This window comes from Geospiza fortis, unplaced genomic scaffold, assembly GCF_000277835.1.
Source record: "Geospiza fortis unplaced genomic scaffold, GeoFor_1.0 scaffold317, whole genome shotgun sequence".
NCBI lineage: Eukaryota > Metazoa > Chordata > Aves > Passeriformes > Thraupidae > Geospiza > Geospiza fortis.
The window spans coordinates 2126830-2141597 of record NW_005054398.1 but is presented as its reverse complement, the minus strand read 5'-3'; the positions used below and the strand labels follow the sequence as shown (position 1 = coordinate 2141597).

Genomic DNA, 14768 nt, shown 5'->3' with positions numbered 1-14768 from the left:
GGGGGGGAGCGGCTGTGAGGGGAAGCGGTGGTGGGAAAACCCGGCAAGAGGGAGAACGGCTAAAGCTGCGCCAGAGAGCTTTAAACTGGATATTAGGGAAAGGTTCTTCCCCCACAGCATGGGCGGGCACTGGAACAGCTGCCCAGGGCAGCCCCAAGCGTGACAGAGCTCAAAGGGCACTTGGACAACACTCTGAGGCACAGGGCGGCGCTTTGGGGTGTCCCGTGCAGAGTTAGGAGTTGGACTCGATCCTTGTTTTCCTAGGACTTTTCTCAGAAAAACCCTTGCATTTTCCTGATTCCAGAAACTGCTTGCAGAAAAATTGCTTTTGTTTCATAAAGCACAAATGAGGCTTGTTTGATGCTCGAAGCTTCCCAAGATATCCCTCAGCATAACCCATCCCCTGGGAGCTGTTGCCAGCAGCAGCAGCGCAGCAAGATCCCGAGTACCTCAAAACCCCAAGGAAGCTGGATAAAACTGAGAAGGTATTTCTGGACATGGTCCTGAAATCCACAGTTAAAGGAAATCAGCCTCTGATGTGGTCACGCGTTGTTCTCCCACAGGCAGGGGATTTTTTGAGTAAACCATCAAAATGTTTCTTAAGTAGGGACAGAAAAATCCCACAGATACAATCAGGGCAGATCTTCCCAGTGCTTGAAGATGATGATGTGTCCTTTGGAGACAGGGTCACTTCACATTGCCTCCACTGAATCTTCAGTTTCTGCAGTTGTCTCCGCTCCTTTCTTAATTAGGGTGAAGCTCTCTTGGTGGAGTGGTTACCCAGCAATTATTCTGGTGCTCTTGAGGATAGGAAAGGTGGAGCTGAGGTGGTGGAAAGCACTTTGGTGGCCCTTCATGATCCAGGGGAGGAGGCCAGGACATGTTCCACAGCTCCTTGGACTTATACAGCACCCAGTGCTGCTCCACTGGGGTCTCTGGGAGAGAAGCTGAAACCTTTTCCCCTCTCCCAGGCCACCTTCTCTCACACAGGGAGCACTGCTGGGGCTGCCTGAGTGCATCTGGTGCTGCAGGCTGAGCTGTGTCCGGCTGTCCCGTGCTGACACGAGCACTGTGCACAACCCCCCCGCCATGACAGCCCCGCCTGTCCTGCCTTGAACACCCCTCTGATGAACCCAAAGGGATCCCCATAATGGGCCCCTGCCCCTCAGCAATCCACCATGTGGGTGCTGGACGTGCAACAGCCTGGCTTTGCCAAATCCCTAACAAAAAAACTGGCTATAATGAAAATAGCTATGGAACAAGACAATATCTATCTATCAAAAATCTCCAGTGTATGTTCTGTGACACCATCACAGCAAATCTTAATTTACCCAAGAAGAGACATGGGATCCTCTGAGTCACCAGGAACCCTTGATCCCATACAAGTGATCCTGGTTAAATCCATTTGGATACAATATTCCTCAAGCAATCATTCTGATTTCTTCATAAAATAAAAGTGAGCTGATGGCAGCAGCATTGGTTTTGGGTAGTGTGAATCCCCCACAGTGTAACAGAGCACTGGCCTCAACTTCTCCATCGGCTCCAGCACAGAGAGAACCAGAACTGAAATTCACCAACACACACATCTGCTTCCCCCAGGCTCAGCTTTACACCACACACTCCAAGATGCATCTGCCAGAATTCTCCCCATTAGATTGAGCACCATTCCCTGCCATTGCTCCTTCTGTGTCCCACCCTGTGTCCCCAGGGTTCTTCATCCCTTTTTAAAGCTTGTGCCTTCCCTTCAGAGCCACACAGGAGCCTCCAGTCAGGCAGATACCACACCAGCAAAAAAATCTTTAATACTCTTTTACTGATGGAAAAGTGATCTTGCATCTTCTCAGTGGGATAAAAAAAGCACAACTGCCCATCATGCCACCAAGGCTACATATTCACCCACAACCCAGAGGCCATCGGAGCCTGTGAAATCAGCTTGTCAAATGACTCTGAAGAAACATTTTAAGGGCTAGCAGTTTATTAAAGGATAAAAATCCTGTAAAATTTTGAGCAGTGAAAAGTTACCATTATTTTTTAAGCAGTAAAATTTTTAACTCAAAAGCCTGCAGAGCTCCCTTGATGCTGTGGCTAAAGTGATATTTCTAACAAGGCTTATTAGTGAATTTTGGAAAGGAAGTTCATCAGTCTTGTGGCTATGATGAAGAATGGACAGAAGCTTGAGAAGACTCTGACTTGCAAGAAGAATGTCTCAAATCTGCATGGAGAAAGTAGATTGACATCAGTCACTTTAGTGACACCTTCAACTGCAATTATTTTAGGACTAAAAACCAGTTTCCTCAGAGCAGTCTGACTGCAGCATCCCTGCAGAACCACCTTCCAGTGAGATTCAGGTAAAAATCCTGCAGAAAATGCTTTTCTGTCCCCTCCTTGGTGGAGTTCAGAGTTCAACAAGTCAAGAGGATCTTGTTCTCCACCCCAGGGAGGAGTTTGTCCTGCTCTCAACTCTTTCCATGGCAGCTCAGTAAATCCCTGTCCGCAGACCGCAGTGAAGTCACCCACGTCCCCCCTCCAGCCAGACGTGGCATCCCTCACCAGTGTCCCACCAACCCAAACCGTGGTGCTGTGTGAGCACAGCACATCCAGACCCTGCCTTGGGGCCAGGCTCACACCCCCACTGCCCAAAGGTGAGTGACAGACCAGAGGAGTGACTGTATACAACTTTTTATAGCTCTGCAGGAACTGGGCCATTTCATATAAGGGTCCTGTCAAGGCTTGTCCCAGGAACAGTTACTCATTATCCAGCCTCTAACAGGGCACATAATTTAGCTGTTTCAACCAGGGTTACATCAGCTGAGCCATGTATTCAGTTTCTTTTCCCTATCAAGTGTTAAAATGGAATTTCCCCATTGCTACATCCAGATCAGTTACACGCAGATAGTTTGAAGAACTTGGAGCCCTCAGACTGAGACACTGGTGAATAAAGCCCAAAGTGTTTCTGGGTTTTCTGGTTTGTGCCTCATAAATCCCACAGGGTGCTGGTTAACCAGCCTGCCACCTGCCCTGAGGCACAGGGACCTTGGGTACAGTGACTTCCTGCTCCTGCCCTGACAGGAAACAGCACTCGGGGCCTGAGGGAGCTGTGAGGGACCTGCGACAACTCTCTGCGATATCTAGCTGACACAGCAACGACATGCAGGGAAGATTTTCTTCAAAGTTCTCCTTTTTTAGGAGAAAAGGACTCTTGTAGGCACGGGATGGCCAAAACCAGACCAAAATAGTGGGCAGAAAGGGTGTGGGAAGAGGTTTTTTGGTGTGATCTATTTTTTAGGTGTGGCTGCTTCTGTTCCTCAGCTTCTCAAACCCCCCCTCCCTACAGAAATGGGTCCCTGTTTCCCTTACCAGCACAGCACACAGCATGGAATAACTCACCACGGATTATCCCAGACGCAGCTCAGAAGTCTGGTTCTGCAGGAAGGAAGTGCAGAGCGTTAGACCTGGGGGCTAATGTCACTCCCTGTCCCCACTCCCCACAAGGTGCCCCCCAGAAACAGCCCCAGTGTGGCAACCAGAGTTGCCTTCAGCTGTAGCTGAGGCTAGGTCAACACCATCAGCCCTTCTTTATACTCACACAACATAAAGCAAAAATTCACTGCATGACCCATTGCCTTCTAGTTAAATTCACCAAGGCAGAAATCGGGTGACACGGCATCACCAAACCCCTGTGGATTAACACCAGCGCGTGTCCTCCCTGAATCCTTTAAAAGCACGTGTAACAGCCTTTTCAGCTAAAACCAAGTTAGCTTTCTACCTCTAACACAAGACCTTCAAACCCCGCTCCATTACACTTTGCTTCCCAGGAAAAGGAACAGAGACAGCACGGATATAAAGCAAAGAGCTCCAGCAGGCAGGAGGGAAGGCACAGCATACCCCATTTGTAATCCCGTGCCTCCGGCATGGTGGAATGAGCCACCCTACAAGAGAAGATATCCTCCGTTGTGGGGGTGAAGGGCGCATAGACCAGGCGCTGGAACTGCCACTTGTCGTTGAAGGACAAGTCCCCGTAGGTGACGCCGGGCATGGGCACCCCGTTCTTCAGGAGTTCGATGTCAATCTTGGGTGGGTGAAAGCCAGTGACAAAGCAGTGGAGAGTGTTCGCCTTTCCCTCCTCGGCACGCGAACGGGCGTACACTTCCACCTTCGGCGCCTCTGGAGAGAGGGGCGAGGGCGCGTGAGAAGCGGGACTGCCGCGGACATCGCCTCGATGCCAACATTCGCCCACCCACCCGGGCACAGTGACCCGGACCCGCCGGGACCCCGCAGCCCCTCACCCCCGTCACGACCCTCGCCGTTTCGCGGAATGGCCCGTCCCTGCCCGCACTCCGCCTTTTATAGCCTCCGGAAGCCACGGCCAATCGTGGCGCGGAGCGGCCTCTACGTCATCAGTTTCCAGGTAGAACGGGAGCTCTGGGGTTGTGCGAGCCAGCGTGGAAGCGCTTTCGCTTTCAGTTCCGCGCTGGGTGGGGGGACAAAGCCGGGCAGGGACCCCCGGGCGTCAGCGGGCAACAGCGACTGGACGTGAGCCCGGGTGGGCAATGGCACCTGCTCGGGACCAGCCCCAGTGTGGCCACATGTGCTGGGCACTGGTGAGGCCACACCCCAAATCCTGGGGTCAGTTCTGCGTCTTTCCCTCCAAGAAGGACATTGAGGGGCTGCAGCGTGTCCAGGGAAAGGAACAGAACTGGAGAAGGGGCTGGAGCACCAGGAGCAGCTGAGAGAGCTGGAAGGGCTCAGCCTGGAGAAAAGGAGGCTCGGAGGACCTTCTTTCTCTACTATTCCCTGACAGAAGGGGGCAGCCAGGTGGGGTTGTGCTCCACCCCCAGGGAACAAAGGAGAGGACAAGAGGAAGCAGCTTCAAGTAGCAGCAGGAAAGGTTTAGACTGGATCTTAGAGAAAAGTTACTCTCTGAAAGGGCTGTCCAGCCTTGCCACAGGCTGCCAGGGCAGTGGTGGAATCCTCATCCCTTCAGGGATTTAAAAACCCTGTGGATGTGGCACTTGGGGACGTGGGTTAGCGGTGGCCTCATCAGTGCTGGAGGAATGCTTTGACTCGATAGTCACAGAGAGCTTTTCCAATCTAAAAGGGGGTAAAAGTCACCTCTTGCAGAAGATTTTGCATCCAGGGCTGGTATTACACCAACAGCTTGTGGTGGAGCAAGCCATCCACCTTCCTTTTTTAACTTCTTTCAAAACCTGTGTGGTATGTCTCATTCCAGCAGCTGCAGGGTGGCAAATTGACTGTTGTGGAGCACAGCAGAGACTCCCTGACATAAAACATGAGAATTCTAACACCAAAGAACCAGGTTTTCTGGTGCCTCCTCCAGAAGAACTGTGAGCACCAAAGCCCAGCAAGGCTAGGAATGGCACTGAGTGTCCCAGTAGTGCTGCTTGGAAAATAAAGGGAAGTCAAGTCACTGCTAGTGGGGAGAAAACAGCAGCATGGTCTAAGTACCAAAACACTAAGACCCTTTAGGACTTCTTAATGTATCTCATTAAAACACAAATTAAATTAATAAAGCATGTATGGTGAACCCCCCAAAGGCAGCAGGTAAATCAGGAGAGGCCAAGCAAAGGAAAATCTTGAAAACACTGGTTATCAGTTCCCACTGGCCCAGCTCCTGCTGGGTTTGCTGGCTGCTCAGTGAGCAGTGCCAGCCACGCAGCTGAAAACACTCAATGTTTTCCTCAGTGTGGGATAAACAGATGCAGCTGCGGCCAGAGCCTTATCAGGGATCTCAGGGCTCCAGCAGAAATAATCCCTGAGTGCTCCGTTGGTGGCAGAGTTGTTGTTAGGGTCACCACAGCAGGAGTCACCAGCCCGGTGCAGCTGTCCCAGGGGTGAATCTGGCTCTGCCCACGTGAACGCTCCCCTCGCCTCGGCGATGGCAGGACATGGATCCTTTCCATGGGCCCTTTGGGATGTGAATCCCTGGCAATGGCTCTAACCCACACCACCTGTCGGAATTTCCCAGTAAAGAGGAGCACAACTCTTCCATGTGATGTTTATTAAAAGCCACAGTGATTCGGTTAGAGTAGCCAAACCTTCCACTTTGGGGACATTTCTGCTTTTATTAGCAGAATTATTTGGGAGTGGGTGACATGACCAAGGTGCTCCGGGTATTCAGGGGGATAATTCAGGGGGATAAGGGCAACCCGCTATGCTTTGTGGGATGCAGACATTTATATAGTGTTAGTGTTGACACCTGTGCTCGGTGTTACCTACCAGAACATTCAGAGCACATCCCAGCAGTTTTCCATAACTCCTCAGAGGGATATCAACTCTGAGAACAGCACGGTGGGAGCAGCGAGGAAAGCCGGGCTGGGCTGTCCTGCGCCCCGAGAGCCGCAGCTGCGGCCACCGAACCCCTCCATCGCCACTGCTCCCCCGGCTCCCGGTGCAGCGCAGTGCGCAGGCGCAGGGCGCCGCTGGGGGCCGCCATGCTGTACGGCAGGCGCATGCCGGGGAGGCGGGGCGGCCCATAAAAGGGGCGGCGGGGGCACTGTGGCCCCGTACGGGGACCCGGGACGGACGGAGGGTGGGTGAGCGGGAGGAGGCAGCACCGCGGGATGGCGGAGGGCGGCGAGCGCGTTGTGAGTGCCTGCCCTGCTCCGCTACCCCCTGCCCGCTGCTGCCTCCCGGCGTCCCGCTCCCTCTGCGGTGCTCGTTCTCCGGGGCTGGCGCTCCCCGGCGCGGTCGGTCTCGGAGCAGACTCTGCCGCGGAGGTGCTGGTGGGATGCTCTCGTAGCGGGTGTTCACTCTGAAGCCGAAAGGTGTCCCAGCCCAGCCGCGCTGGTGCCGTTCCGTGCCGGCGGTCGCTGGTGCCGGCACAGCCGTGGGCTGAGCTGCGGGTCCTGTCCTCGCTGGCACTGCCGCTGGCTCCTGCTTTTCCCCTTTCCATCTGGGAGCCCTGGGGGTTGCCTGGCACCAGCAGTAGAGTGAGGGGGAGGTTGGGTGCCCCCCACTTTAGGAGTATGCTAGGGTTACCTCTCCCTTAGAGAGGAATCTGCTGCTTCCAAATTCAGATTATCGAGGATTTTCTGCTGGTGGAAGATGCACTTCTGCTGGAAGAGATGGCTGAGGAGGATGAGGAGCTCGACCTGTACAACGAGATGACTTTTGGGTTAGGTAAGACCTCAGGGGAGAGTCCTGGTGCTGGAGAGACCTGCCAGCACTGGGGGGGAGCAGGCACCCCGGTGGGCACTGCCAAGGCGTTCACCCGCCCTGCTGTGCGCTGCTTCCCCCCTCTAAGACCGAGACTCCACGGAGGAGGATGTCCCAAAACTCCTGGTGGTACCAGAGATAAGCCCTGAGGTGGCCAAAGCCCTGGTAGAGGCAACTGGAAGAGCAACTGAGCAGCTGGAGGAGCTGGCCGAGGAGGAAGGTGGGATGGAGCCAGAGATGGAGCAGGTTAACTCTCAGTTGGAGGAAGAGGTAGAGGAGCTGGGGACTGAGGAAGAGGAGGAAGATCAGGAGTGCTTTGAGGAGCCCGGTGAACTGGGAGACCCAGCAGTGATGAGAGCTGTGCGGAGCAAACCCACGCTGGAGGTGATGTGTGAGCAGACAGGGGGTCCTGCTGCTCCCCCTCCATCCCCACACCTGTGGGTCCTGCCCCACAGAGGGCACTGGGGCAGGGAGGCAGACCTTTAACTCCCCTTTCCTTGCAGAGCCAGGACTCGGCAGTGCTGGACAGCGGGCTTGGGACTTGCTGGGAAGAGTTTGACAAGGAGGACATGGTAAAAATGTCCCCACCCATGTGGTGATGAGGCAGGGTGGCTCCTGTGGTGTCCCCTGCTCTCTCCTCCTGTTCACTTGGCTCATGCCAGCATCTCCCTGTTTTCCAGCTGGCGACGGATCCCACGGCGTGGGGCTCCTGCCCTGGCAGTGTCCCTCGCCACCTCATGCTGGAGGTGGGTACCTCCAGCCAGGCCTCCAGGGAGTGGCTGAGGGCTCCCCAGTACTCTGGAACAAGGGTCTCACAGGGAATTTGGGACACCTGGGGCATCTCCAAATGGCTCTGGAGGTGGACAGATATGTCTTGGGTGCCACGGCTGTGAGTGCCCCCTCAAAGCAGAGCCTGGGTTTGAAGGCAAAGTTGTTGAGGTTGGGGGGGACTGGGACCCCCATGCTGGGTGTTCCCATGGGTCTTCAGCTGCTGCACACTATGAGGATGGGAGCCTAGCTGGTCTTGGTTGAGCAGTGACCAAAGGTTTTAGTGAGCTAACTATTGCTGAGGGAGCTAAACTGTTCCCAGCTGTGCCCTGTTCCCACCTGCTGCTGCCTCCTCCCCACAGGATAAAGCCATCGTCCAGGTCCTGGAGAGACCTCCACCATCTACCAACATGGCTCTCGACTTCCTTGGCTCTCCTGTGCAGAGGGGCTATGGGGGCCCCTCCCAGCTCAAGTGCCCTGACTTAAGATTGATGTCCCCCAAGCCTTTCCCCCAGTGCTTTCTCCAGCAGGTAACAGGTTTGGGGGTGCTCTTGCATCCCTTCTTTCTCTGCCTCCCCTCTTGGGAGGTGCAGCCTCGAGGACAGGCTTGTCTGAGTGACACCTCCTGTCTCCTGCTCTGCACCAGGCACCCCTGGTATCTCCTCGCTCGCCGTGCTCTCCTCAGCCCTTCCCGCCCGCTTGCAGACCCCCTGCACTCTTCAGTCCCAGCCAGGTAAGGTGGTGGGCTCTGAGCCACTGCCACGGCCCCACCGAGGTGGCCCTGGAGTGGCAGGGGATGGGGACAGTGGTGGTGTCTGTGGGTAGCACTTTGCCAGAGGGATGGGAGCCAGAAGCCAGCACAGAGCTGGCTGAGCCCTCTGGGGTGCTCAGAGGGGAAGGCTCAGCCCCTTTATCCCCTCTCTCCCTCTCAGACAGCAGGGTTTGCGCCCCCGAGCCCTTTCCAGCCTGGCTCCCCCACCGTGGGCAGCCCACCACAGCCCCTGGGTGTGCACTTCAGGCCCGTGGCCTCTTCTTTGGACCCTGCTGTCTTCTTCAGCCCCTCAGCCATGGGCCAGCTGAACTTCAGGTAGCAGGAGTGCGACGTTGGGGTGGGACTGGAGGGGTCCTACAAAGCAGCTGGGGGTCACCTCACTCTGGAGGTGTCCCAAAACCCCCCCTTGACCCCTGTCTGGTGTCCCCTGCAGCACACCCAGCCACATGACCCAGCTGCACCCCCAGCACCAGCGCATCCTGATGCAGCAGCAGGGCAGGCAGGTGCAGAGGTATGGGGGTCTTCAGGGTGCAGGGCAGGGGGGCTCTGGTGGGCACAGTGGGCTGAGTTCTTCTCCTGTGCCAGTGTCTCCCCCAAGAAGCTGTGGTCTCGGAAGGTGGACCCTTATGCTGGGCTGATGACTTCCAAGGAGAAGGACTGGGTTGTCAAGGTGGAGATGATGCAGCTGCAGAGTGAGAATATAGATGATGACTACTACTACCAGGTGAGCTCCTGCTGGCAGCACCTGCGGCTTGTTCCCCTCAGGGTGGGGCTTTGGGAGCTGGAGAAACCCTTCAGGACTGGTGGAGGGGACTCCTGGCTTCTCCTGTTGTTACAGACCTACTACCACCGGCTGGAGCGCAAACAGGCGGAGGAGGAGCTCCTGGGCAGGCGCAACAAGCCCCCCAAGCTGGTCACGCCGTTCATCCAAAAAGTGGAGACCTATGACTCTGGTGAGGGGCTGTGGCAGGTGTTGGGGGGCTGGGTGAGCTGTTCTGGGATGTGGTGTCACCGTGTTCCTGCTGTTCCGCAGTGGTGCGCATCGCGGGCTCGCTGGGCCAGGTCACCGTGTCCACCTGCTACAGCCCTCGCCGGGCCATCGATGCTGTGCACCACGCCCTCGTGGAGGAGGAGGCAGGTGAAGGGAAGCTGGGCTGGTTGGGGCCTGAATTGCCAGGAATGCTGCTTTAGGAGTTGCCCAGCAGCACATTTGGAGGAGGTACCACCTCAGCACTAGCATTTTGTGCCTGGCCAAGGGGTGGGATTGGGCTCTGGCCATGTCTTCCCCATGGGACTGCTCTGTATCCTGAAGTCACCTCTGATCCCCAGGGAGCAGCTGGCCCAATGCTGGGCTAGTGGCAGTGTCTGGGGATGGCTGTAACCTTTGTGCCTTCCTTTCTACCCTCCCAAAGGCTGCAGGGACCCACCGGCTGCGGGCGCTGCACAGGATCGAGAAGGTGAGCGAGTGGTGATTTGAGGAAGGCCAGCATGGTTTTCTGTTTTCATCCAGGGATTTCTCTAAGGGGATGTCTACCTAGGCAGGGTCCTGGACAGCCAGTTGGTAGAAGATGTCCAAACTTCCTCCTTACCCTGTGTCATTTCTCCAGCTCTTCCTGCAGCTGCTGGAAGTAGAGGAGGTGCAACAGAAAATGTCCCTGGGGGAGCAACAGCCCCAGAAACAGGAGCAGAAGAGCCAAAAAGTGGAGAGTATCTACCAAGCCTTGAAAATCAGGGCTTGCAGCAGTGAAGAGTGAGTCTGTGCTGTGGGAAAGGGGAGCAGGCAGCATGTCCTGGTCCTCTGGATCTGAGATGGTCACTGATGAGCAGGTCTGGGTCACAGGAGGATTGGGTCCTTCCTTCCATCCTGTCACTGCAGCCTGTGCTGACCCTGCCTGTGAACCTTGTCCTCCAGTGGAGCTGATGCTGCTCCTTTTGGATGGACAGAGATGCTCCAGGTCCCTTGGGCTTTGTGCCAATGGAACCTTTGTTCCCAGGGAGGCAGAAGATGAGTTCCTGCAACTGCTGTGTGTGCGGAAGGGCAAGAAGCTCATGGCCCGGCTGCTGCCCCACCTGATTGGAGAGCAGAGGGAGAAGATCCTGCTGGCAATCACCTACCACCTGCCCTTCCTCATGAAGAAGGACATGCTGGATGAGGCAAGCACCTCCAGCCCAGGGCAGGGATGACCTGGGCTGTCTCCTTCCTCCTCTGTTCTTGCTGGGGGTGGCACCCTGGGCAATGAGGGGGGCCTGCCTTGTGGGGTTAGCATGAAACAGGAGCCCCTTCCCATCCATGGGGAGGAGAAGGTCTCCAGGAGTCAGCCACCAGCAGTCCTGGTGGCAGTGACCCTCCCCTCCAAGTGCTGGGATGGGGGTGTGGCTGTGACAGGTCAAAGGATCTCAGATTCCTGCTCTCCCCTCTGCCCTGCCCAGTCTCTCCCCCTGCTCTACAGCCCGTTGAATGAGGTGGTGGGTGAGATGACCTTCAGCAAACTCATCGAGGTCCTGCAGGAGCTCACCCGGCCTCTGCCTGAGTCTTCGGAGCTCCCCCTCACCATGGCCTTGAAGAACCAGGTACTTGGCCCTGAGCCTGGCTGTGTCCCTGGGGTGCCACTGCTGCTGGCTGTGACACTCCTGGTGCTCTCCTGCAGTTTGGCATCTCCTTGCTCTACTCCCTGCTGAGCCATGGAGAGAGGCTGCTGTCCTCACACACGCCGCTGAAGCCGTGCAGAGGGGACTTCGAGGCCTGGTGAGGGCCGGGGTGAGCTGGGGGAGGGTCTGTCACTGCTCCCTGGGGTGCTCACCCCCTGTGCTGGTGTCCCCAGGACGGACACGGTGTACCTGATGTCCCAGGAGCTGTCACGCCTACCCACAGCCTCGCTGGCCGAGCCTCTCTTCTTGCCCAGCAACCTTGTCCTGCTCTTCTGCCGCTACCTGGACAAGCAGACAGTTTACCACCTGGCAGCCAAGATGGCTGAGTGAGTACTGCTGGAATGGCCCTGCTGGGGATCCCCCAGGAGCAGAGAGCACTGGGGCTCACTGCTTCCATCCCCCCTCGGAATTATCTCCAGGTGTCTGCTGGGCTGAGCTGATCCTGCTGCCTTTGCTGCTGTTTCTTTGGGGCAGATCAGCACCCTGACACTCCAATTCCAGCCTTTCCTGCAGGTGCTCCCCGCTGCCCACCGAGGCCGACATGCTCTGCTGAGCCCCGGGGGCGGGGGTGGGGTCTGCAGCCGGGAATGGGCAGGGCCCGAGGCCGCGGCTTTGGGAGCCGACACTGACCCTGGTGCAGGGCACTCTGGGTGACACGGGCAGCGGCAGGGCTGGCAGCGATGCGATGCCACCCTGTTCGGTGCCCCGGAGCACGGGGGTGAGTGGTGTAACTTATTTTGGCCTCCCCCCTGGCAGTGGTGGGTGCTGGGTCATGGCAGGGGCTGAGGCAGGGCACAGGGGCACTGGGAGCACCTGGGGGGGGATTTTGTCTATGGCACATTCTGTACAGTGCTTGAAATAAAATAAAAAGGTGATGAACGAGCTCCTCTGGCTCCTGGGGCAGCTGATGTTGGATGGACGGTGGTCCCATGGGCATTGCTGGGCAGGGAGACCCCTGGCCTGGGACAGGGATCTGGCAAAAGGCAAGGAGAAGGGAGGGATGCTCAGAGGATTGAGGAGGAGAAAGGAGTGCTTGGAGAGGGGATCAGATCACACACCTGAGCACACAGGGAGTTGAATGGGCTGGAAAAGAAGGGATGTGGTGGGGAAGGTAAGTCAGAGCTTGTCCTGATAGGGAAATAGAGATTGATGCACACGTGGGGAGGTCTTAAACATATGTGGGTGGGTAATAAAGCCTCTCTTGTCTCCAATGAGCTCCCAAAGGCTGTTTAGTTTGAAGTGTTCCAGTTGGAAGTACCTTGAGGCATCTTCCTAAGCAATTCTGATCCCCCCCAAGATGATCCTCACTTTTGTATCTGAGGCTGAGTGTGTGCAATGTCTGCGCCCACTGTGGGAATCTTGGTAGCTCCTGCCTGGTTTTATGGTGGGATTTCCCCTGATCCTGTGGGAGAGCTGGCACTGGGCCACCTCCGCCCACCCAGAGGCCTAAACCTGACACCCAAAGCCTGGTGTGTACTCAAAAGAGATTTGCAGCAGAAAGTTGTCTCATCCTCAGACTGCCCAGGCTCTGACCCTGAGTGGATAAAACCATTCCTTTAAAATGGCATCCTTTAGGGGCCAAAGGGAGAATTTACAGAGAATAAGGCTGTGCGGGCTCAGGTGGGATTTATCTCCACTTCTTATCAAGGTAGCTCAGTTTCTTCTCCTTCAGAGAGTGCAAAGTCCACTGGCAGGACCTCCCAATCCTCCTGGCAGCTCTATCTCCTGCTGCTGCCTCTCCTGCTCAGCCTAAAGGATGTATGTGCTCCTCATGCTTTATCCTTAGGGAGTTTTCTGGGACAGCTCTGTTCATTCCTAGCCATCCTCTTCAAAAGAGTGACACTGCAGGCTCTCCATGGGGTGAGCCCCTCCTTCCAACCCCACTGAGGCAATCTGGGGAGAATCCAGTGTGAGGTCTCACCTGCCAGTGAAAGAACAGACCTTGCTGTTGCAAATCCCAGGGAGAATTTCAGGCAGGAGGGAATTAGCAGCTGCTCATTGATAGCAGGAGCTGGGGAGGACACCGGCGAGTCCTTCAGATAAAGATAAGCTGTGTTCTGTTTTCTGTTTGCTCCTTGCCTGAGTGCCAGCGTGGATGAAGGATGAAAGTGTGACCTGGCTGCACATGTGTGCTACACCAGGTTCTCTAGCATGGAAGGTTGGAGATCTCTGCTGGATTTTGCTGCTCCATTGCAGGAGAAAGCTGAGGGAAAAGAAGCAAAAGCCATCTCTGTTACTCTCCCATAGCACCCAGTGCTTCCCACCTGGAGGAACAGACCCTCTCCATGGGCAGCACCAGGAATGAATCCAGCTCAGGAGGGGTCTTGCAGGTCAGGGACCCCCAGATCCTTCAGCTGCATCTGGATGCTCTCCCTTAATCCAGAGCTGATGGAAGTTTAGGGGGTCTCACCTGCCCAGCTCCTCCTGGTGCTCTCCTGAGAGCATTGCTGGCCCCACAGCGTGGTGGTGACCCATGACTATGGGCTGTCACTGTCCTGGGGGCAAAGGGGGGTGTGTGGGGCTCACCCTGGAATGCTTTGGGGTGTGTGGGGCTCATCCAGGGCTGTATGTGGGTGTTGTATGAGGATAATCCTTCAAGGTGTGTGGTGTGGGATGTCTTGGGGGTTATCTGGACATGTCCTGTGGGAGTGTGGGGTTAATCCTGGGATGTCTTGAGGTTATGGAGCTCATCCTGGGAGGCTTTGGTAGGTGTATGGGCTTCATCCTAGGGCATCTTCAGGGTATGGGGCTCATCCTGGGCTGTTCTGGGGTCTTATAGGGCTCGTCCTGGTCTACCTCCAGGGAATGAGGCTTATCCTGGGATGGTTTTGGTGGGATAGGACTTATCTTGAGGTGCTTTGAAGGGTATGGGTCTCATCCAGGGATGTCTCGGTGGGGTGTAGGGTGCATTCTGGGCATTTTTAAGGTCTGAGGCTCATTCTGCAAAATCATGGTGAGTAAATGACTCATCCTGGGATAACTTAAGTGGTTTAGGCTCATCCTGGGATGTCTTGGTGAATAGATGGGGTTCATGCTGTGCCATCGTCAGGGTCTGGGGCTTATCCTGGAACATCCTGGGGGCCAATATGGCTCATCCTGGGACATCTTCAAGGTCGGTGGCTCATCCTGCGACATCTGGAGTGGCGTATGGCTCATTCTGGGATGTCCTGGACTTTGTATGGAGTTCATGCTGGGACATCTCTAGGTTATGGGGCTCATTCTGGGACAGCTTCAGGGCACAGTGCTCACCCTGCGATGTTTTCGTGTGGGGGGTGGGAAGGGGCTCAGCCTGGCGTGTTCTGGGCCATACGGGAGCACTCCCCGGGCTGTGGAGAGGACAGGGGATCAGTGCCGGGGCGCTGCGGGCACGGGGCGCCCTGAGCTCCCCGCGCTCCTCCCTCCG

The 14768-nt window shown here is 56.1% G+C and overlaps 2 protein-coding genes across 2 annotated transcripts; one reads left to right on the top strand and one right to left on the bottom strand.

The window, feature by feature from the left end:
• Positions 1–1953: 1953 nt before the first annotated feature.
• Positions 1954–6454, bottom strand: B2M (beta-2-microglobulin). Its single transcript, XM_005425924.3, has 4 exons — positions 6379–6454; positions 3886–4164; positions 3388–3423; positions 1954–2212 (listed from the first exon to the last, which is right to left on the bottom strand). The coding sequence occupies exons 1-3, from the start codon at positions 6452–6454 to the stop codon at positions 3410–3412; spliced, it is 369 nt and encodes a 122-aa protein (XP_005425981.3). The 3' UTR covers positions 1954–2212; positions 3388–3409.
• PATL2 (PAT1 homolog 2) lies at positions 6453–11695 on the top strand. The gene is given in 18 exon segments (XM_031061034.1): positions 6453–6605; positions 7038–7140; positions 7265–7560; positions 7680–7748; positions 7857–7922; positions 8307–8474; positions 8591–8677; positions 8877–9031; positions 9150–9221; positions 9302–9440; positions 9555–9669; positions 9750–9850; positions 10129–10173; positions 10324–10466; positions 10711–10870; positions 11147–11287; positions 11365–11462; positions 11539–11695. Coding segments are annotated over 18 exon segments (2268 nt in total).
• The last annotated feature ends 3073 nt before the right edge of the window (positions 11696–14768 follow it).

Bases quoted from the DNA above. Each gene is read 5' to 3' on its own strand.
- B2M (XM_005425924.3), bottom strand. From the start codon at position 6,454: ATGGCGGCCCCCAGCGGCGCCCTGCGCCTGCGCACTGCGCTGCACCGG. The intron at 4,165-6,378 runs GTTCGGTGGCCG...CCCTCTCTCCAG, and splicing joins GGAGCAGTGGCGATGGAGGG to AGGCGCCGAAGGTGGAAGTG.